The 24,769-nt window shown below is 38.9% G+C and overlaps 1 protein-coding gene across 1 annotated transcript in view; it reads left to right on the forward strand.

Annotated features, from left to right (window-relative positions):
• The window catches only part of fbln1 (fibulin 1), a 31,431-nt gene extending 16,965 nt beyond the window's left edge, over positions 1-14,466 (forward strand). Inside the window, exons 15-17 of the mRNA XM_072434929.1 lie at positions 714-859; positions 2,122-2,262; positions 14,023-14,466. Coding sequence (XP_072291030.1) covers positions 714-859; positions 2,122-2,262; positions 14,023-14,162 — 427 coding nt within the window. The 3' untranslated portion in view covers positions 14,163-14,466. The remainder of the gene's footprint in view (positions 1-713; positions 860-2,121; positions 2,263-14,022) is intronic.
• The last annotated feature ends 10,303 nt before the right edge of the window (positions 14,467-24,769 follow it).

Consider the following 24,769-nt stretch of genomic DNA (forward strand, 5'->3'; position numbering starts at 1 on the left):
AAGCCAGCAAAGTGCAAAAAATCAACATAGAGCAGTGCAAGTCTCCACAAGATAGGCTACAGTTTTGAGCGGATTATAACCAAGTCAGTGGAATTGTAGTAAAAAATGTGTGTGGGGGTATTATTATAATTATTAGACTTTCTCTTAGTTATTTAATGTGCACTATGCTGCGTTTTAGTTCCAGTGCAGAAAAAAACAGTTCAGTTCTGTTAAATAACATTTATGAAAAGCAGATGTAGACCCTTCACCAGAAAAGTAACATAAACATTCATATTAAGACTATGTGTAATTGAATGCTCTTCCATTCCCCATACTGTTAAACTGTTCAGTGACATCGCACTGAGAGTGTTGAGACATCTGACTGAACTAGTGAGTCCAGACTTCCAGAAAGGAAGAAGAACCACAACAGAAGGAAGAAACAAACTGTCCTTCAGTTTCTTACACACCTGAGTCTGTGCAGGCAATACTTACAAAATTGTCCCCAATCCTACCAGCATAAAAAATAAATATGTAGAAGACGTATTTTACACAATAATTGAGACATAAAGACTGTGTTACATCATCAGATTGGAAACCATGAACTACTGGAATATTGTTACCTTAGTTAGCCAAAGAGTGTACCTTTTTATTCCACAAACTACACACATGAAAATGATGCTATTTTCCCAGCACATGTTGTTTTTGCTGGTGTTGATATCTTTTCTGTGTTGCAGAGTGCCCAGACTTGAGCAAACAGACATCATTCGCTGCATAAAGAACTGTCCCCCCAACGACCACAGCTGTGCCCTGGAACCAGTCTCCTCCATATCCCACACATTTATCTCTTTGGCCACCATGAGAGAGTTCACCAGGCCAGAGGGTAAAGAAAAACACTCAACTATTGCTGTAATTATAGTATGAACAAACTCGGTATTAATATAAAGGAATGACCTGTCAACAATAAGGTTTTGGATTATGATTAGTGCTCCGGACAATGCGTGTAACTATGATGAATAAGATATTCCTTTATTTGCCACACATGGGGAAATTTCATTGTTGCAACGCAGGTAGATACAGAGGAAAAGGACAGATTACTTATAGGAAGTTTAAAAAAACATTCTCAACAGAAGAACTCTTATAAACAAAACTCTTATAAACAAAAACTCCTATAGACAGAACCTCTCATTTCTTAATAAGGAACGGATGGGGGAAATAAAGATAAAGATAAAATAAAATAAAAACAGCGTAAGACAAAATAATACTAATAATAATGGTAAAATAAACACTCTATTTACATCAGTTATATGCACATGAATGTGACATTATTGCATGTGAGTACGACAGTAATTGCACATGAATATGACGGAATTGCACATGGTTAAGTCAGTATTGCGAGTGTTCAGGGCCAGCAGTGTTTGTTGTAGAGTCTGACAGCAGCAGAAGGAAAGACCTGCGAAACGTCTCCTTCACACAGCGAGAGTGGATGAGTCTCTCACTGAAGCTGCTCTCCAGAGCGGACAGAGTGTCCTGCAGGGGGCGACACTCATGGTCCAGTATAGATGTGAGTTTAGCCAGGACCCTTCTGTCCCCCACCTCCTGCACCGAGTCCAGAGCACAGCCCAGGACGGAGCTGGACTTCTTGATGACTTTGTCCAGCTTCTTCCTCTCCCTCTCTGTGATGCTGCTGCTCCAGCAGGCCACACCATACAGGAGCTGATGCCACCACAGAGTCGTAGAAGGTCTTCAGGAGTGGCCCTGTCACTCCAAAAGACCTGAGTCTCCTCAGGAGGTAGAGCCGACTCTGGCTCTTCCTGTACAGTGCGTCTGTGTTATGAGTCCAGTCCAGTTTGTGGTTCAGATGAACACCCAGGTACTTGTATGAGCCCAGGATTAGAAGGTGATAGTGATAGTGAGAGAGGTTGTAAGTATATAGAGGGAATGAATAATTCAGTGCAAGAATCTCTTCTAAAGTACATTAAAAAACCCACAGTATCTACTAGTAAATTAGTTTATTCTGAAGTCAAGAAATATGTGGGTGAGATCCTCAAACCGGACAAGCCCACACACTAGTTACAGATTTTTTTGTTGACGGGAATTGCTTGGGCCACCTTTTATTTAAAAATACAGTTTCTATTCCCACAGAGATAGTTTTCTTGAGGACTTCGGTGAGGCCGTATGGCACGTATCACCTGGGCAGTTTTGACGTCAAATTCGAGATCCAGGAGGGCAACGTGGAGAATGCATTTGACATCATCAAAAGATTGGAGCACGGGATGTATGTGGGTGAGTACACAAGACACATATGACATAGTATTAATGTTGATAGTGTTGATTTATTGTTTATATAACCACTGAAATGAATATGAATGAATGATGAATGAATTAAAAGGTATGACTAGCAATGGTGAGTAAATAGTGAATTGTGAATATTATTTTAACAGCACATTTTGGTACCACTTTATAATAACCACACCCCAAATAACCATAATAAAAAACTGTTTATTAAGACCGATTTAGGCTTAGTAACTATTTAATTATAGGTTAGTTACTAAACCTGAACAATTCTAAATAAACTATTTGTTCTTTATGAAAGAAGGAAGTTAAAAAACACACACAAAATAATATGTCGGTGTAATCCCTCATTTGTCCAGGCGTGTTCCATAGTAGAAAAAAGCTTCAGTTGTAGTCATCTGGACTCAGTTTGAAAAATTAGACGTTTCGACTCTCATCCAAGAGTCATTGTCAATAAAAGAATTTAGATCGAGAACTCCGATATTAATACTGTTCTGTGGTAAGACCCACCCATTGGGCGGAGCCTTCCTGAAGTAGAAAGAGTTGTTTGTTTCAATAGAAACTCCCCCCTTGTATCTACCGAGCTAGCCTATTCAGAATTTTAATGGCCTATTAGAATCCTCTTTGTCTTTGTGAGACCCTGGCTCAACCACCCTGAGTACCTGATTAGCATCCGAATGTCCTTGTCCTGGTCCTCTACCTTTCCAGGGGTTCAGTAACCCATTATAAATAACAGGAAGATTAAACCTTAGCCCTCCATTTCTGTTTAAAGAAGGTCTTTCTTTTTTAACAAAAATAGCTTCCTTGACTCCTCTTTCAAACCAAAAGAGGAGTCAAGGAAGCTATTTTTGTTAAAAAAGAAAGACCTTCTTTAAACAGAAATGGAGGGCTAAGGTTTAATCTTCCTGTTATTTATAATGGGTTACTGAACCCCTGGAAAGGTAGAGGACCAGGACATTTAGATGCTAATCAGGTACTCAGGGTGGTTGAGCCAGGGTCTCACAAAGACAAAGAGGATTCTAATAGCCCATTAAGATTCTGAATAGGCTAGCTCGGTAGATACAAGGGGGGAGTTTCTGTTGAAACAAACAACTCTTTCTACTTCAGGAAGGCTCCGCCCAATGGGTGGGTCTTACCACAGAACAGTATTAATATCGGAGTTCTCGACCTAAATTCTGTTATTGACAATGACTCTTGGATGAGAGTCGAAACGTCTACTTTTTCAAACTGAGTCCAGATGACTACAACTGAAGCTTTTTTCTACTACACACAAAATAATAATAATAGTAATAATTGCTCTGAAAATGACTTACTTCAGTAGTTACCTCAGTATTGCATATAAACATCTATCTGCATGAAAAATGTTAGGAAGTTTAGTTTTATTTCCATGGAAGGTGACTTTCCACCTCCAGAAAGTTATTTTAAGGCTATTAAAAGTGTTTATAGATGTTTCTTTCCCTGGATTGACATGAAAGTGACTCAGCTGTTAGTTTGTAGTGTGTGATGGAGTGGTGGTGGGGCACGTGCAAGCGGCAGTGTCTTTTCCTTGTCTGTTGCCGTTGATGGATGTGGGGTTGGTGTGTGAGAGGAAGAGCAGGGTCTGAAGGTTAAGAGCACAACCATTTAGCACCATCCATACAACTTAGCTAGATATCTGGAGACATTCATCTTCACCTCAAATAAATAGGTTGTCTGTGTATATACAATTACACTTTGCTAAGAGACACATTAATAATCATTTCTATTGAAAATGACAAAATGTTATAACCATGTCCTCTTTGTCAAACCCAAACTTCCTCTCACTGCATGATAACTACTGTGAACTGATGTGTTTGTCACAGATTTTGTGTCATTCAACAAAATACCCCCTATCCATAGTTTTAGATGCACAAGGGCTTATTATTGGCATAGGTTGGCCAAGATAAATGGAATGAAATATATTAACAAATTGAGTATAATCATTGTTAAAATGGAAGGTAATACTGATCAACTTTTCTATTACTAAAACCCAAGTGTGTAGGACTTACAATATCTGTGGGAAGAGTTTTCGGGGAAGTAAAATAATTCTGCTTTGTCTCTTCCCGTGGCATTGTTTCATTTCCCCACTCTAGGCCCCTGTGTCTCGCCAAGAATTAGGGCCCTTACTTACAAACCCGCCACATCAAACGTCTGTGTCTGAAGAGCTTTTTCTCTCCCAAATCTGCCCGGATACTGTCTGGATACAGCTCATGCATTTTAACACCACTTTGATTGATACATTGTGTAAAAGAGAAGACCATTTTGATTGTATTGTTCACAAATGCAAGAGTCGTTTGGAACCATCTAACTTTTTACATTGAGGAAAGGGCGTTTCTGCTATATTAGTTTTGTAGCAGACATAGAGGCTCCACTATTGAACAAGTTCACTTTGGCCATTATTTTTGGACACCGTGTCAGGAATCTCCAGAACATTGCTCTAAGATGACAAAATGATATTCAGAAGGTTTTGCTTTGCTGAACGGTCTTCACTTTGATTGGAAAACATTTATATATAAAATATGAAACCTCTGGTCATTCATCACTCTCTTTGTAATGATAACAAGAACAAGTGGTACACATAATTCCAGTAATGCATCTCTGTAGGTTTACGTTTTTAATATTAAAGAATGTTCATGTCATGCCCTCCTTTGTGTTAGTCCTCTTTTAGAACTTCTTTAGTTGTGAGACCTGGTTTGCCCATGAGTAGATCTGGTATAGACCTTTTATGGACCTGGTAGTTTAAAAAAATCTCTCAGTCTATTTACAGCCTTATAAAAATAATGGATTTCTTCACAAACATATAAAACACGTGACTCATTAAACCCAAATCTTCTCAGTCCATGGAGTTGACATGACTCCAAGTTTGTTTCCCTTTTTCGAGTCACTCTTTGTCATGGAAGGATTTTAGAGAACCACATTTCAATTGTGTCATGACTCATTAGTGGAGTCTTCAGCCGGCGACTGGAAGGTCAGTGGTCAGATCAGTGTGTGATGTTTTGTTCTTGGACTTTGCTAACCACCTTACCTATGTATGAATGTATGAATGTGATGTGTGCGAGGTGGATCGGTGATGGTCGGCGTTTTCAGTGACATTCAAATATACGTACCTGATCCAAGTGCTTCTTAATCAAATTCCAAACACTTTTGCTCTCACCGCAGAAGGTCAGCCGGAGGTCGGCTGCTTTCACTCCACACTCGCCCCTCTCCAAGACCACCTGTTTAAAGTGCACTCAGAGCGGGCGGTTCACACTGGCCCAAGAACACCGGTCCTGGAGCGAAAGCTCAATACATTACAATGTGAACAATACATTATAATGTGAACAATACAATACAATGTGAACAATACATTATAATGTGAACAATACAATACAATGTGGACAATACATTACAATGTGAACAATACATTATAATGTGAACAATACAATACAATGTGAACAATACATTATAATGTGAACAATACAATACAATGTGAACAATACATTATAATGTGAACAATACAATACAATGTGAACAATACAATACAATGTGAACAATACATTACAATGTGAACAATACATTACAATGTGAACAATACATTACAATGTGAACAATACATTATAACGTGAACAATACATTACAATGTGAACAATACATTATAATGTGAACAATACAATACAATGTGAACAATACATTATAATGTGAACAATACAATACAATGTGAACAATACATTACAATGTGAACAATACATTACAATGTGAACAATACATTACAATGTGAACAATACATTACAATGTGAACAATACATTACAATGTGAACAATACATTACAATGTGAACAATACATTACAATGTGAACAATACATTACAATGTGAACAATACATTATAACGTGAACAATACATTACAATGTGAACAATACATTATAATGTGAACAATACAATACAATGTGAACAATACATTATAATGTGAACAATACAATACAATGTGAACAATACATTACAATGTGAACAATACATTACAATGTGAACAATACATTACAATGTGAACAATACATTACAATGTGAACAATACATTACAATGTGAACAATACATTACAATGTGAACAATACATTACAATGTGAACAATACATTACAATGTGAACAATACATTACAATGTGAACAATACAATACTTTAGAAAAGACAGTGGTGCTCAAGGTTCTATGAACATAGAAGGGCCTACCCCTCATGCAACAATTTATATATACAGCTTAATTAAATAGGATATCAAGTAATGTACATTTCTATTTGTGGTCGTACAAAATTAAGCATTTTATGATCGTGCAAAATTATAAGGTAACAAAATGAAAAACAATGAACGTTTTTCGTTTATGGTGGTACGGATTTGTATTTCAAAAAGCATCTTACTTAGACTGTATTGGTAAAATGCCGGTGACCACTGCACACTTTATTTACAGCCAGTGGGGCATGTTAGATGAATGAATAGGAAGTGGAAAGTTTGTCTGCTGTGTACTCAGGTAGCCATGGCAGTCCTCGCGGTTGTCTACAGAGGGAGGAGGAATCTCAGTGGTCGGTGTGAGCCATGACTCCTCCTGATCCAGAAGAGTTTGTGGTTGTGCTGCTGAGTGGAGCAAGACAAGAGCTGAGATAAACACACAACAAAACTGTCTAAAGCACTGATCGTCAAAACCCTCAGCAGCACCAGGAAATATTTTGTACAATCTGCGAGTTAAATTGACTACAACGAGACACACAATAAACACGATCTTGTGTCAGGAATGAGCTGGGATCTTTGAAGACAAACAAAATGAGATATTATGTGTTTTTCATGTTTATTCATTCATCAAAAGAACAAACTGTGGCGATATGCAGCACTATAGTCTTGTTTAATTTACGATAGTTTATATTCACCTTTTTGTCAGATCTGGTCCTGTAAAGAAATACAAAAAATAAAATTAAAATTAAAAATGAGTAGACAATTTTTGGTACTTGATGGGAACATTTTGAGAATCCCTGCACTATAAAACAAATCAGGTGAAGTGTCTTGCTCCAGGACACAAAACCATTACTAACAGCGGTGACATGCAGTTATATACAGTTATATGCACACATGTTATGCCTGAAGACACAAATTATGTAGTCAAACATACACTTATGCGGTACTTATTACATGCAATAAAACTATCCCTGTTATTAAGACGCTCTGTTCTACTTTATGAATCTTTACAGTCATGATTAATATGTGCTCATAAATGTTCTTCTCTGCAGGATCATAGTCATTGAAGATGCACTAATATATAGGATCATAAAACCTGGATTTGAAAGCATCTCACATTCCTTGCATTTCAAGTGCACTGTTTAGTCTGATCTTCAGTGTAATGAGTTTATGAGAGACCTGTCGTAATATTGTGGAATGTTTATGGTAAATACAATGGCAGAGACATTTTATCTCAGCTGAAAAAAGGGGCGGTTATTTCGCTGCCCAACAAAGACCTACAGACCGTTTTTTTAGATAGATCTTCGTGTCTGACTCACTGTTAATTGACCTTAAAATATCAAGCCACATTCACCAACATAATGGCCTACAGATCCCAGCTGTACAAGCCAATGCAGTGGTCAGTCTCATGTTCGGACGTCCCTAACCTGACCAGTCCGTCTTCTGCCAGGGCCTCTGACTGCAAAACCACTGCTTCTATGAGACCTATGTACTTATCAGTTGCTTAGTGGGTTGTTCTGTTGTACGTAGCAATTTATGAAGATTATAAAACAAATATGTCGACGGAATTTGAAAACGTTTGTTGGATCATCTTGCTTTGCTAATGGGGTGACAAGGGAGCTAGTTAGCTGTGGTTTTTGACTTTTGATTTTGGAACACACGCCAGGCAGGAACAGCATGGTCTAGAATGCTCGGAAAATGTATACCATTTTGTATTAAATCTGCTAATATATAGTAGACTTTGTAATGGTAACATAAAACCAGAGCTTGAATGTGCTGTAGACTATAATGCAACTATTGCGATCCACTCTTTCTACTGGTGTTGCCAATACTGATATCCAGTATTATCATGAGGATTAAATACTTTTACGGATTAACTTTTATCAGTTTTGTAAAATAAATGATCTGTCAACTGGACATTAATTTTAAGGGTGAATGCATTTTGCCACTCATTCAAGGAGCTTCTTCGGTTCCTCCTATCAGCACCTATTCTTTCCTTTGTTTTGGTTTGGGTCTGAGGATGGAGTTGTTCAAATGGGTTGTACATTAGACCTCCAGAGATGGATTGTCCTTCCTGACAAATAATAGTCTCTTTGGCTCCTTTCTCAAACCACGTCTTCTCCTTTGCCAGGATCTGAACTTCCCTGTCCTCAGTGGCTTTGAGATGGAGCTACACCACAAACTTGGGTCCTGAGCTGCTCTCGAGACGATGTAGATCCATTCTCTTATGGAGTGGCTGCTTGGTTTCACATATAGTAGTCTTCACTACACTGAACGGTCACATTACTCTGGAGTTCTGTCCTTTGGATGAACCAGTTTTTGTCTTAAAATGTTGGTGAGTTTGAAATAGACCTGAATGTCATATATAAAAATCCTTTGGAGTTTGTCAGACAGGCTGGTGTATACATCTTGGCAAAGGAGAAGAGGTGGATTGAGAGAAGAGTCACAGAGGCTATATTTGTCAGGAAAGATAATCCATCTGTGAATGTACAACCTCTCACCCATTACAACTCCATCATCAGACCTAATCCAAAACAAAGGAAACAATATCATAAGGATATCATATCATATAATAAGGATACTCAGAGAATGCCAAAGGAGCAGTTCAATCCACTTAAATAATTACAGATACTGCTTAACGTAAACAACAATAGGTGTATTGGTTTCAGTGTACGTCCTCCTCCTTTCAGACAGCTATAAGGCAGTGACTTACCAGAGGAACTATAGAGGCTACTTGATGATGAGCAGCAAAATGTATTCACTTTTAAAACGTTTGTCCAGTTGACACAATTCAGTTTTCTTTTGCTCTACCAACCTGGACGACTGAGGGATTACAGGTACACTGGCAATATTATTGGTGGTCATTTTAATTTGAACAAAAACTGGGGATGACTCAGGGACTGGGGTAACATAGGGTTATGGCCATCTCTAGATTAAATATAATTAGATTTTAGAAAACATGATTGGGTCTGTTCACCTGTCTTGTCCATATAAGTATCCCAGACTCCTCTGCAGCAGGACCGTGTGCTGTGGGGCAGCAGCACCTGGATGCTCTCCAGTGGTTTGCTGCAGTGTGTCATTATACAGACTGTGGTCGAGTCTAACACACACTTTTCATTTGTCTCTGGTGCTAAAGCCGCTCATTTTGGATTTTGTCCTTCACTTCCGAGCTGAGACTTAGAAACCAGAAAAACCCTGAAATGTCACTGTTTACGTGTAAACCTTAAATATTGTAACCCCTGTGGCCATGAAGGATGACAAATGTATCCCTCCGGTTTCCACATGCTGTTGGTTTTACTCTCTGCTCAGCTGCCACATCATGGTGTTATGGATGAGAGTGGGAGGAAGAGCCAAACATTTCACTCAAAAAAGAACTGTGTTAAAGGCGCACTATGGAACTTTCTGGAGGGAGGACCTTGCTCATTGTAACACAGTAGTTATTTTTTATTAGCAACCAAAGACCTCAAAGCATTTACATTCCTATGAGCAACATGTCAAATGTATACATGTAAATTCAGTGGGGAAAAGTAATGCAGTACAAAAGTAAAAGTACTGTAGCTGAACTTTACTTTAGTATTCTACTGTTGATCATTTTTACTTTCACTTCACTACATTTGAGAGCAGATATCTGTACTTTCGACTACATTTTTTAACTAGACTTCAAAGTAAAAACTAATTTCCCCTTGATTTGAGGGGTTCTTCTTTAGCGCATTCACTGTGACATTCAGCATAAAGGTTTTGAGTACAGGTCCATGATTATTTGAGTAAACTGAAATATTGTCAAAAATATAAGCCGGAAATTACTTTAAATTAGATTCAGTCGCTAATGTTGACAAAAAGCAAATTATTTATCAAGATGACTGCATTTCATTCTCTAAAGATAAGTAGATAATAGTTCAGAGTATGATAACTTGCATTGGTTTGATATAGGCTACTAAACTTGTGTGATAAAAGTAGACCCGATATTTTTAAGTATTGCCACAAAGTAAATGTATTTGTAGCCCACTACTCACCTATGGCTTTGCAGTGATGTTTACTGTCAAAACTTACCCTCAACTTTGCTTTTTGTTTCCAATGCCTCTGCAATGGAAAACCACTGCAGTCCTTTCCAACCCTTCACACTGATGAGATATACAGTGGAAGGCCCATATAACATGACTATGTAACTTGCAGCGGATTTTTCCAGATTGCCATAAGTTTATTTAAGTAAAATCCTAGTGGTCTGTGCTAACTACCGGTAACAAATCAGAGACAACCTGCTCTGCGGCTGCTGGATGAGATGTTAAAGATGAGTGTGCGGTTGTGGTTTCACCCCAGGTTCACTGCAATGTGGAGACCCGGTTGTTTGTTCAGTCTTCTCCAAGTTCAGACCCCTGATGGCTCTAAGGAAACGCATGTTATAATGTGTCAGAAGTATCGGAAAGGTCATGCAATTATTCGTTTAAAGTGGCACACTCTGAGAAAAGTTAAACAATGCTTAACAAGGCATGTGGCACTCTAAGTCAAAAGTGTGGACATTATTTTCCATTAGTGATAGTGTATCACGCATAGACTGTATATATAAGTGGATGTAGCTAACTTGCTTGCCCATTCTATTGAAACAGCTGTGTCTCTTTCTCTGAAACTGCTGCTGTCAGACACTCTAAAATGTTTTGTTTTTGAAAAGCTCTACATGATCCAGGTGGTTTTATTTCATGATAGTCTTCATAAATTAAGATATGAACTATAATAACTGAACAATCAGGTGCTTTCTTTCGCCGAGGTCCACTCCAGTGCGCATTAGCAACAGGTTTGATTGACAGCTAGCACGGCTTGTTGCTAAGTGCCCACTCCGTGGAAATAACTTGCTCCCTATTAGCTTTGTCATTGCTATAAAACATGTACTTGGATTTCCAAATATGGAACTTGGTTCCACATTAGCCGCTAAAACTGCTCGCCGCTAATGGCCTCAAATAGCCCGGGCTGAATAGTACAGCATCCCATTGTCCACTTATATATACAGTCAATGGTACCACGACAAAGAAAATGTAATGTAGAGCTTTAAGGTTTGAATTACAAACTAATACAATCAGTACAAAACAATGACTAAACTGGACTCAAATAAGACCAAAGCAGGTTTAGGCCAGCCATAACCCAACAACAGTATTATTGTGATCTTAAAATGTTATGATTAAATGATGGTAAGCAAATTTAAGATCAGTTTGAGAAACACTGACAAATATAAGTATATGCAAACCTTTGAGTGGTGCTGTATTCTTTGCCTGTTCCAGATGTTTCTCAGCGTTTCATTACACCCAAATCTGTCTCCACTTCCAACACAGCAGGTTGCTGACTGACAACTTCGAAACTGTCAATTGTGTGGTATTACAAAATAACACTTAACACTCAGCTTTCAGCAAATTTTTCAATGTATTAAAATAAATTTGGCCAAACTGCCCTGCCTTCCACACAAACAAAATGTACAAATCACAGCTCAGACACATTCCACATATTGCTCTGATTTGATGAGCTGTGTGAAAATGGTATTTATTCAATGTAAAAATGGTTACTATTCAATTTTATTGAATAGCATCTTGACTGCAAGATCTTCTTTCTAATTAACTGCAGAGTTCAAGATCGTCAGGTCGTCTTATGAAGTGTTTGGTATCCAGACTGAAGCCAGTGTTTTCTATACTTCATAATTTCTGTAGGATCATCTTTTATTCCTATAAGAGAACAACAACAAAAATATCTTGATGCCAGAGCAAATTATTATTATTATTATTATTATTATTATTATTATTATTATTATTACTATCCTTGTTGATAAGACAGCACTGCAAGTTATTGTTTGTTTTTTATTTCATAGTTTTCTGATTATGGACAACTCTATTTTCTCATACAGCAATTTTAATATTAATTTGTAGATGTAATCTGGCCCACCTCCAAATTCTCTATATATACCCATTGTGACCATTTATGTGGGCTTGGAACTGACCCAAGTGCAGTAGTTTGTGACACTCAGTGGTTAGATTCTGTCCAGATCGGTCACTTAACTTCCAGACTGCCTCAATATTGGTCATCCTTTAACAGTGGTCTGCAAAAACCAAATTACTTTTTCCACCTCTTTCTACTGATGTTATGTCCGTTGTTAGGCAGAGAAAGGAATAGGTCTTTCTGATGGTGCTTCGGAAACAATAAAACTTGCAGTCCCCCGCACCCCAACTATTGTCACTACGCAACAGGGACCCAAAACATCCAAACAACAAGGGGCAACCGCCATGGAGTGGGCCTCTAAACTTTTCACTCTTCGAGCGCTTATCTGTGAAATCTCCTTAAAAAGTCTGCAGCGTGCATACAGATGGGACGTGACGAGGGTGAAAGAGTGACAGACAGAGAGTGGAAGGAGCTCAGATGACTGGTCCCTCCCAGAGTTTAAGATGGATTCCTGGAGAAATGCCTCTCTGTATCGCGTGACTGCACCAGCTCCCCTCCATCAAACACATGGGACTCATTTACCCTGGTGGGCCACAGCCACGGTGCCACTAACACCAGGCCCCCGAGAAAGAGAAGCGAGAGAGGAGGAGGAGAGAGAGAGCAGGGGAGAATTCATCTGGAGATTTGTCATCTTGTCCCAAAAGACACAGGGGATGTCTCATTATGGCCCATCAAAGGGTTTTATAGTTTTGTTATAAAGACCACACTAGAGAGGCTCATAACTCAGACATATACTTACTTTTTTGTAGGCTCCAAACTTCCCTCAAGTTTTTCCTGGTTTTAAGATCTGAAAGAGGTACTCCAAAGGTGATGCTCTGCCTTTGCACACTGCTTCAGAGATGTTGTCCCACGGTGATTAAACTAACCCCTAACCCTCAAATGCTTGACACATGCAACATATTTTTGGGGACAATATGGACTATTCCCTCCATGTCACCATGTTAAAGTGCACACTACTCGCAGGGAAATACTAGTAGCTGGAGAAATTGTGGTTGCGAGGTGGCCCACCATTATCATTATCATGTGTTTTTGGACCATTTCGCTCTTCACAATTACTGGCCTGAGATTAAAAGAGCACTGCTGATTGTTTTTGGCATTGGCATCACATTTAACTTCAGAACTATGTATCTGGGCCTCCAAACTCCTGCCATGAACACAATAAATGGATACTTCTGAAAAGCAGGGAAAAAAACGCAACAAAGAAATGGATGACACAATCTGAACCAATAATCAAGGAATTTTTTGATAGATTTTGGACCAAAATATATAAAAATATTTAATATTTACAGTATGTTACATGTTTTGTATGTTTATAATTTAAAACGTAATCTACGAAAACAGTGCATGATTAAACATCTTATTCATCCAATTCTTGCTCCTCTTCTCTGCTTACTGACCTGACATAGACTAATCTCTACAACCTTGATACAAAACCAAGGCTTTGTTTTGACTTTCTTTCCTGCAGGAACTCACAGAAGACACATTTGTACATTTTGTGTCTCAGAGCTCTCTTGTTGTCAGAGTTGATCTCTGTCACTCATGTCGTGTTCCTCTTCTGCTGCAGGCGTGGTGCGTCAGGTGAAGCCTCTGATTGGTCCGCTCTCCACCGTCCTGAAGCTGCTCATGCGCAACTTCAGCACCCAGGGCGAGTCCAGCCAAAATGTGATCAACGTTCACGTCTTTGTCTCCGAATACTGGTTCTGAGGAGCAAGAAAATGTCACCACTTATCATTTTCAACACTGTACGCTTGGTCATGTTATAAATGCTTTGTTATCCACTTTTTATTACTATTTACATCATTTAACTGACAAGCTTGGCATGATGGGTAAAATATAAACATTATTTGACTTTTTTGTGTGTGTGGAAAGTGCATGTTTTTGGCTGTAAAAACTTGGATTCAAAAATCTTTTAAATGTTTCTTGTTAAGTCTGTACAAATCACCTTTTTCTCCCTGACATTATTTAATCTTTTTTTTTTTAAATACAGAATAAACATTATTTTAGACAATGGCTACTTGTTTCTTGTCTTGAAGCACAATATGAATGCTTCATTTTGAATGTATTTCCAGTTTCCTATCCAATATTTAAAGCAATTTTACTTTATTGTTTTAAGCATTTCAGGGCAGTCTATTTTGGGCTATGGTTAAAATAGAAGCCATTTGCCAAAAGGTTCCCAAAAGTAGCAAAGCGTGGGCCGTACTGTGGATTAGATCATAACTCAGCACAAGAAATGAGACGTGTCAATATTAGCTGACAAACAGGGCCACAAATACAGCTATCAGAGGTAGTTGACTTTGGCTCAGTGGAATGCCTCGTTTCCATAGAGATTTCTGAAACATTCAGTTGATTTTTTGTTCATTCTCTGATTTCTTGTCAAAGGCCAAAAGAGCAGACAAATATTGCAAAACGGCCCCCACAATTGGCCGTATTTCAGTGTGTGCAGGTGAACAGTTCTATGTGGTTTGTAGCAGAGGATGAAAAGTTATTCAAGCACATCATTTACAGTATAGGTATTTCAGTGTTATGTGGTATAGCAGAAGTAGTTGTCAATGTCCGGTCTCGTCTGAGCAGGGTTGGGCCTGGTCAGTACTTGGATCGGAGACCGCTGGGAAAACCAGGTGCCACAGGGAAGCGGCTGTAGCTCTAGTGTAAACTGTCATTGTGTCCTTAGGCAAGACACTTCACCCACCTTGCCTTGAATGAATGTGGTGTGTGATTGGAGGGGCTGATGGTGCAGATTGACAGCCTCTGTGTGTGTGTGTGTGTGTGCGTGCGTATGTGTGCGTGTGTGTGTGTGTGTGTGTGTGTGTGTGTGTGCGTGCGTGCGTATGTGTGTGTGTGTGTGTGTGTGTGTGTGCGTGTGTGCGTGCGTATGTGTGTGTGTGTGTGTGTGTGTGTGTGCGTGCGTTCGTGCGTGTGTGCGTGTGTGTTTTAGCACTTGTTCAGAGTAAAACACAGAGGATATAGTAGACAATCAAACAGACATACTGTACAATATCCACTATATTCCTCTGGGACCCAGCACTGAACCTGCCTTGGGCAATCCCCGGTGGTCAGGGACCCTTGTCTTAAACCCTTTTCCTAATTATCCTTGTTAGTGGACCTGCTCTTCAAACAGTGGTCACATCAGACAAAAGTAAAACCATGCATATGTCGCTAAAACAGCAGTCATCATTGTGGCCAAAACTTCCATCTACTTCAAAGACAAATAAGGAAGGCCGTACTCCAGGATCTGAAAGACCGGACTGGGATGGGTTTAAGGCAAAACTGCACCAGCCCAGGACCCCACATCAGACAGGCCCACAGCTGGACTGGGCCTGCTTCTTGTGACCCCAAGTCATGTTATTTTTGCTTTATTAAACTCATCATTCACATTTTAGGGTTAAAGTGCTCGAGTTAAAAACAGGAGATGAATAGATGTAAAATATTCTGCGCTGGAGGGTAGGTGAGGATTTTATGATGGAATCTGTTGTTTAACAGGCACAACGTTCAATGTATTATCTGTCTCCACAGATTTAACTAAAAACATTTATTTATTGGGGTAAAAGGTGGTGCATCACAAGGAGTCATTGTTGTCGGCACAGAATGGCATGTTCATTCCATGACCAAAAACAATAAGGTTCCAATTTGGATAGTTTTGGATTTCAAAATAACACTCTTAATGTCAAAAATGCACCCCAAAGAAATTCAGATAAATAACATACCGATTGATTTTATGCTAAAAGAATGTGATTATTTAGTTTGACAAGTTGTTGTAAATATTGATGATTAAAAAAATAACTGAGCAAAAATGTTGTGCCTCAAGTAACCAAAAGAAGCAGGCAGAATCTGTGCTGTGGGTGGACATTATCCTAAAAAGCCCTGACTGCAGAGGAGAACTGGATTCAAGCAGCAGCTGGCTCTTGCACGTTACCAAACCACATTCAAGTGCAGGGACAAATGAGCAAATATCTTCTGCCTGATCCACTGGCCCAGGCCAAGACGGAGCTCTGGAAGTCAAACTAAAGTGAGTGGTCTTGATGGGAGAGGGTTAAGAGTCTAGCGTACGTGTGTTGTGTTTCTGTATCAGCAGTGGTCGAAGCCAGTGGTCTGGGTGGTGTGTCTGAGTGTCCCGGGGCAGAGGAGGCTGATGAGAGTCCAGACACAGAGCAGAAGAGCCTCAGGAGGCACGTGCCCGCCCCTCTCCTCCACTCACTCACCCCCTCACTCTTTTTCCTGGCTCTGACCCTGGCCTTCACCGCAACACATGTTAGAGGATGTAAGTGAGTTCTTTTAATACAGTTTTACCAACCACTAGCTTAGAATATCATGGATACAAAATAGTTTGAAAAAATACAAGTTTTCCCCACTTAATTGTGCAATGCTAGATTTTACTCATTAAAGATGCAATATGTAGCTTTTCTGGTGGAGGGGTTGCCTCTTTGCCACCTTCTTGTCTCCAAGGACATGTTCTTGCTTTCCTCGAATTTTCCACAGTACGGCATAAAACGTATCTATCTCCGTGGAGACAAGCAAATAGGCCACCAGGCGATCATGGAGCAGTCCAGGCAAAGCAATGGGGTTTCAGATGACATCACAACATTCTATAGGCCAATCGTACTTAATACAGATGGGGTGGGGTCAGCTTAGATGAATATTGTTAAAATGCAGAATTGTGGTGTGCTATAGCAGTTTCAAGTTTCCAAGTCGTGTCACTTGTAGAATTTAGTTCAGCATTTGTGAATTTGTCTTTTGGATCCAAAGAAAGAACACATTTAATCAATAGGAAAACTGACTCTTGTCCCCATCTAAGAGTATGACATCATCACATTCTAGAATCTAAAAACCCAATAATGCAGTCGTTCTTGGAGGTTGGGATTAAGGCGTGAGTTGGAGTGACGTGAAAAAAACAGTGAGCAGTGCATTACAGTTTATGTTCTGTACATGTAATAAAACAAGGAACGTGCTCAAATCTGCCAATAATGTTATCAAAACGGACATTGTTATTACAATTGTAAGAGAATGTAACAGAATCTCTGCTTATGTTGCCATGAGCTCTGATCAACAATGTTATAATTACACTTATTTATAATCAACCACTGCAGGAGCAAGTTCACAGACAGTGAGTGGACAGTAGAGAGAATCTAAAAGTTTAGTCACACAGGTATCATCAATATTCTAACTAGTGAATATTAGACTTTATCAAAATGCAGGGCATAACCATGTTGGATTGTATCTTGGTTAAACCCCCTTTCTGAAATGATAACATATTCCATCTGTTCCAGAGTGAATTTACAAGTCGGAACTCAGAAAATCCATCCTCCGAAGACAACTGCAACACAGCCATGAGACGAGCAGGTGGTGGACCCTCCACTTGAAAAGTTACATAGTGCAACTTTAAGTTATAGCATCCATAATACAGACTCCTCTCATCTCCTCATATAACTAAACCTCCTTTCATTGCATTACTTTCTTTTCCAGCATTTTGCAGCGCCCTTCCAAACTTTAACTAGTGTGTTGTGCTGTTAACAATAATCAATATTCTAACTTTAACCCATAAAAGTAATATTGTAAATTCCTAAATAAAAATATAGTTACAAATACTGTAAACTATGTCACATAATACCACATGTTAAATTGTGATTCAAAAATGTGTAATACATTTTTGAATCACAATGGATTTTATTTTTGTTTTACAATACAGTTCCTTTTGTCTATTTCTGTTGAAACATTTTCAGACAATGCATTAAATCCATTCAGGTGATGTTTCCCTGCAGTCCAATAGATGGCAGAAACATACAGCCCAATGCTAGTGGCATTTCCCAGTGTCTTAAACAGAACAACTGTCACCACCTTACATGCATTGGCAGACACATACAACTAAGCCCCTTTTTGAATGGGGCTCTCATATATGCTAAAACAGACCATGCAATAAAAATCACTGTACTAAACCTCCATATAAGACTTAAGCCAAATGGAGTGCTGGCTTGGACAAGGAGATCTGGTGTGGTCATTATAAACTGGGACCTTCACCAAAAATAGGATTAGAATGTAATGCTATATATTTTGACAAGTATACACATTTCGAGATGTATACCTTAAACTCAATTAAAATATTTTTGACGTTTTGCTTGATAGACAGTCCAACAATTGTTCCAGTTCTTACCTTGAGCTAAAGAAAAGTGTGCTCCTCCATAACTTAAGCTACTGAACAAACTCAGCTGCCAGAACACACAATGGATCAATCACATGGGGGAATATAGACGGAGGTTGAACTCATGAAAATTCAGAGAGCAGGCTCTTTGTTGTTACAGGCCGGTCACAGACACACAATGACGTCTGCAATGTTGAAGTGAATGCATATCGTATGGAAAGAAGGACAACCACATGAAACTACCCAAAATAGTATGTGTCCTAACAATGGCAAGTCATGCTTTGAGATGGAAAAAGCATGACATTTTAGAAGAAGCAGTAGGGCTCAAACCTCAGTTAATCATATATGAGATATTTATGTGCAATAAAGTTAGAAGGATATACGGTCAAGACTACTCATTTGATTGATCCTTCAGTGACACTGGGGCAACCTGTTAGTCGCAGTGGTCAGCCACAGCCCATATGGCACCCGCGGACCCATCTGCAGATCTAGAGCTGACCAAGGCTAAGGCTAAGGTTGGGATGAGGGTTGGTTTAGGTAGAACAGGCCATTTGGTTAAAGTTAGGGCTTTGGCCATGTTTGCTAAGTGGGTCTTGGCAGAACTGTGTAGTGAAAAAAAATTACATTTGTTTAATAATCTCTCCCGTTTAAATGTGTCTTTATTACATTATTGTTAAAGGAACAGTCGGAACTCTTACCATTTAAAATAGATAAATAAAAGAACTATAATCACACCTGAACCTCAGTTGTTAGTGCCTTAGCCTGCACAAGCTCTGATTCATGCTGGGCTTTAGGTTTAGACCATTCAGATCAGGGAGAGGACACATAGGTTTAAACATCGTGGATTTTAGCCTTGAAACTGGCACCTCAAATGAGAGACTTATGTGAGACTAAGTTTTATTTATTTATTTAAGGACATAGCATCTACATTGGACGAACCAGATGCATTGTTTTAAGTGTATGTAGCAGAATATGCTAATTTTCAGCACCTGTCCATTGGGCCAACACATCATGTCTTTGGACGGTGGGAGGAGCCGGAGAACCCGGAGAGAACCCACGGGGAGAACATGCAGACTCCACCCAGAGAGATCATGTGATGTTGGTCTGGTCCGGGAATCAAACCCATGATCTCCTTCTTGGGAGGCAAGAGCGCTCACCGCCTTTGCCACCGTGCACCCCATAAACATATTGAGAACCAAAACACCAAGTTAGAACACCAACAACTTGTCCAATGTTCATCTCATATGTGGGGACAGTTATGTTATGAAAAAACAATAGATTTCACATACTTTTCCTTTAACTTAACGTATAAGTTGTAGATTCAAATGCAAGGCCCATAAAAACCCTTCAACTGAAATAACCTATTTTTCCCAATACCAAAATTCTGACATGATTAAATCTACACATAATTGATACATTTGATCTCCTTGTTCCACTAATGCTCGGCGGTCCAACACACTCTGGCCATGATCTCACTCTGCCAAAACCCATCATCGACATCAGCGACCCTCCGACCTGAAATACTTGTGCTCATTGTCGGTGAAAATGAGCCTGGCTCTTGCTGTGTCTCAGAAATGCTTGTTTTGTCTGTGGATATGAACACACTCCCAATTGTCACCCCTGTGTGGACCAATCCCTACTTCTGAAAAGTCCTGGAGTGTCAGAGTTGTGATGAGACAGGAAAACTGGGACAAAGGAAATTCCCCTCTGCAAACACAGAGTTGTCAGTGGATTGTAGCATTTTGTTACAAGGGAAACAATTACACACTGTATGTTTGGATTGCCTGTGTCAAGTGTGTAATCAGTGGTTGGACATCAGCCGTCACTCAGTCGACAGAATAATGGAGGGAGATTTGGCATAGTCCTCACTCACTGGGGGTCTATCTAAATGTATTAAAAATAACAGATGCTTTCATAATGCAAAATAACTTCTTTCAAATGTGCTGCTTTCCACTGTGCCAAATGTGCCAACCCAAAATGCATCCAACTTTCAAGCATTTTATAAAATGTTCATAAAAATTATGAAAATGACAGTTATCATAATGGACATACGGAAAATGGAAAAAAAATCACATATGGACTGAACTTGGAAATGGACAAATTCGACATAAACTGGACGAAATGGGACTCACATTATGGATTATTAGGTGTGCTCTAACCTTGTATTTTATTTTCATTTGGATGCATTATTCTAAAAATGGTAATCTCAAACAATACATACTTAGTATTTTCTCCGGTTCCGCCCACTCCGCACTTTCTTTTCTTCTTTTTTTTCTCTCTTTTTCTCTCTTTTTCTTTCTTTCTTTCTTTTTTCTCTTCTTCTTTCTCTTTTTTCTTTTTTGACAATGTTACTGGACTGTATCTTTATTTACACACAAGTTTTGGTTGGTCTGTGTTTATTCTTTCAATTAAAAAAAGAAAAAAATAAGAAAATTACAGTTATGGTGACCTGTGACCTTGTGAGAAAACGTGTTAACTGCCCATGTTATGACCATTATTCAATGCCAAACTGTCAGGAGCAGTTGGAAAACACCACGGAGTTTCATTTGAGAGCCCTTTTCCAGATATTAGAATACAATGTTGATCATAGTACCTGTACACAACTCAGATGATGTCAACACTGGCTGACTATTGGACTGCGATTTCTCACAGGGCAATTCATTCACTCATGTGTTCATACCGGGCAATTGAGAGTCTTAATGTTCGGTTTTGGATTATGGAAGTTGAGTAAAATCCAGAGGTTGGAATGAGTAAAGTCCAATCATAAACGGGCCAGAGAATCAAACCTGCAACCACCTAAACAGATTAAATTGTTCTCATGTACTTTTTTCCTCTACAATATGCGAGGGTTGACGTTATTGGAATTAGGGACATGCAGACATTTATGAACAAAAATTGTGTGACAGCTCTGGTTAGTTTGTGTAGTATGAAGGTGAATGTGTGTACCGGTACTTCTATAGTGCTTTATATAGGCAAAACCCAAAACGACAGAATTTAATTGACCACAAAAAGCAGTTTTTATATAATATGAAATACAAACCAACATCTAAACCAGGGGTGGACAATTATTTTCCTCCGACGGCCATATTCGAATCCAGGCAAGTAGCGGAGGGCCGGCCCGCGATCATTGGTGTGGAAAAAAAAAATCCCAAAAATTAAATATCAAATAAAATGTCACTTTTCTGTCAAATATAGGCTATTTAATCTATTTTTTGTTCATTTCACATCATATTTATTAATGATACAAGTGCAGACAGATGCCTGAGGGCAAAAAGGAAAAAATAAATAAATATTATTATTAATTTTTTTTATATTACCTAGACAAGCTTGGCGGGCCGGATTGAAAGGCCCAGCGGGCCGAATGTGGCCCACGGGCCGTAGTTTACCCACCCCTGATCTAAACAAACACAGAGAGCGAAAAGAGAAAAACTGAAAAAATAGTCTACAAAAGTTAGTCTTATATCTTATATTAAATATCCAAAGTCATGTCAGCCTAGTCTTTGACATCCATCTCCTTATTGCTTATTGCTTTCCAGTACATTCCACAGGTATCCATCTGTCGTTTACATTGTTGGAGTTGTACATTGTTTCAAAGTCAGGTGGAATGTTGGTATTGAAGACAGACCAAAAGAAATCTACCACATACTCTTCTATAGTAATCAGTCAGGATGTCTCTGTTGCAGCCGGGCTGTACTCCTGACAGCCAATATCTCAAGATCTGGAGATGTTCCCCGGGCGCTGCACTGCGGTTACCCACTGCCCCTGACAGGTTGCCCCAGTGACGATGGGGCAAATGTAGAAGACATATCTCCCTACAATAAAGTGTATCTTTCCGTAGAACTAGACATTATAGCCAGTGCATGTTTTGCTGATTATACATATGGAGCACTTTACATTTCTTTAACATATAATCACTTCCTTCCTCTTACAATTTAAAGTCTCCTTAATCCCTGAACTTAACCACTTTTGGGTTTTGACATAACTCCATTCTTCTGTTGCACTAACCCAACTCACCACCAATTAGAAACTGAGCCAAGATAATGCACATATGGCCTGCATTGCCTACGTTGAGACTGCTGGGATGATGTCTTTGTTTGATTCCAATTTTGTCTTGTTGGATTATGTAGATCAAGCTGTCTTCATATTGACCCACAAATAAACTCTGTATCAAACCACCATCACTGGTCGCATTGTATAAAACAGATAAAATGGATGCTACAGTCTGGGTTAAAATTGAGTTTGTTTGGTCGAGGGAGACTCTGGTATCCATTGTGAGGGTTCTTTGGGCCTTGTTGGGTCTTTGTTGTGGTCATGGAGACAATGGGTAACAGGCCCAATGCAAACCGCTCAGTCGGTCCCAAAGCTGCTGCAGACATTGAAGATCGGATCCGGTTACTATGCCCAGTCTAGAAGAGAACGCGTCTTCCACCCAAATCCACTCCTGCTTTACAGTTAATATGCAAAGAAATGTGTAGCTTTTCCTCTGTTTGTGTCAGAGTTTGTCACAGCGCATTCTCGCTCTACCTAACACTGTGATGCACTGTATAGTCGTCAACTTTAATGTGCTTTTATTTAAGATAAGATAAGAGAGCCTTTATTTGTCCACAGAATGGGGAAATTTCGGTGTTGCACGCAAGTAAATACAGAAGTAAAAGAACAGATAAGAACAGATTTAACCTTGTTTCCTCCATCATTATATTCTATATGGTACATTGAGAAGCCGATCTCAAAGTACCATTCGTGTAGGCCATTTTGGTGTTTTTTGTTTTGTTTCTCTTCTACAGTCAATTTTGTTTGTTTGTTTTTTTATACATGTGAAGGTCATTGTCCTAACCTCCTCATTTACTTGAGTAGTTGAATAATGTTAATATACTTTACTTGTGATATTCTAAAAGTCACAGTAGTTTCCCCCCCTCCTATTAGTCTGATTTACATGAATATAAAATTAATGTCAATTTACCTAACTGCTCAATTGTCATTTTTTCCAAATGTTCAAATGTTTTGATTCAACGTGAGTGATTATTTACTTTAATTTAACATGTACTTTTACTTAAGATTTTTGTCTGAACACTACCATCTCTGTTGGTGGGACCATCTGTTAGTGAAGCGCAGAGAGGAAAATACAGGAGTCACGAAATATATTCACACAAAAAGCACTGTTACTTCAAAATATTACTTCACTAAAAGTAGATGGAATGGCAAAACTAACGTTAAAAAGTAAGGTTGCTTCAAAAGCTAGAGTAAATAGTAGCCTATACAATAAACTTCATCACCAATATTCTTGTATACCTTTCCTTTCATTCTTGACCCAGCCTCACTATCCGCATACAGAAATAGCAGCGACTACCGAGAAATAAGCAATTGCTTGTTGAAAAGTGAGTCATCGTTGAATTTATTTCAATGTAAATTTTCTCTCAATACGTCTTTGAAATGGCTGCGGAGTTGGCTTTATTACCCGAGCTATCAAATAAACTGTAGATGACAAACACAGCCATTATGATGAAGTGAATAAACAATACTCCCCAAAGAAATCCAACATGTGTGCCACTAAAGTAACAATGGTGATTTCTGTTTGAGTCTTGTGGCTTCAAACCCCAGACCCCGTCTCGCATTCAGCATCAGAAAGAGTGGCTCATATTTGGCACATTTTATGGTAGTTATTTTTCTTTCTTTCCTTTTTTTGGTTGAAAATATTTTAACCCTAGCAGTAGTATCGAGGACAGTACCAGGCTCCAAGGGCATAAAACCTTGGTCATATCTGCATACGCTTTCCAAATTCTTGCAACGTCCATGAAACAACAATATGCTCTGGTTAAAGCTAGTTACAGTAATATTGCTACTATAAAGTATATCGTTTTAGCAATGGCAACTTGTATAAAATGTTTCTGTTGTCATTCATTTATTTTCTGTACAGCTTTAATTACTACAGACAGACATAAACCTCCTATTCCACGACTTTGACCTTCCACTATAGAAAACCATCTGCTGTCTCAATTAAAACACTGCAACGCCACCATTTTGTTGATATTATTTGCGTTAAAACTCAGACCTCCTGGTATTTGTTGGATTCCTGTATGATGACATTTCTTTTTGTTTGTGGCTGTGGAAAATGCATCTTGCTGAAGCCAAACTGTAACTCCACTGCATTGTGGAGCGCCTGTGGGTTCAAATGAAAGAA

This window comes from Eucyclogobius newberryi, unplaced genomic scaffold (genome assembly GCF_026437365.1).
Source record: "Eucyclogobius newberryi isolate DKJ021-1_F unplaced genomic scaffold, fEucNew1.0.hap1 SCAF_7, whole genome shotgun sequence".
NCBI lineage: Eukaryota > Metazoa > Chordata > Actinopteri > Gobiiformes > Gobiidae > Eucyclogobius > Eucyclogobius newberryi.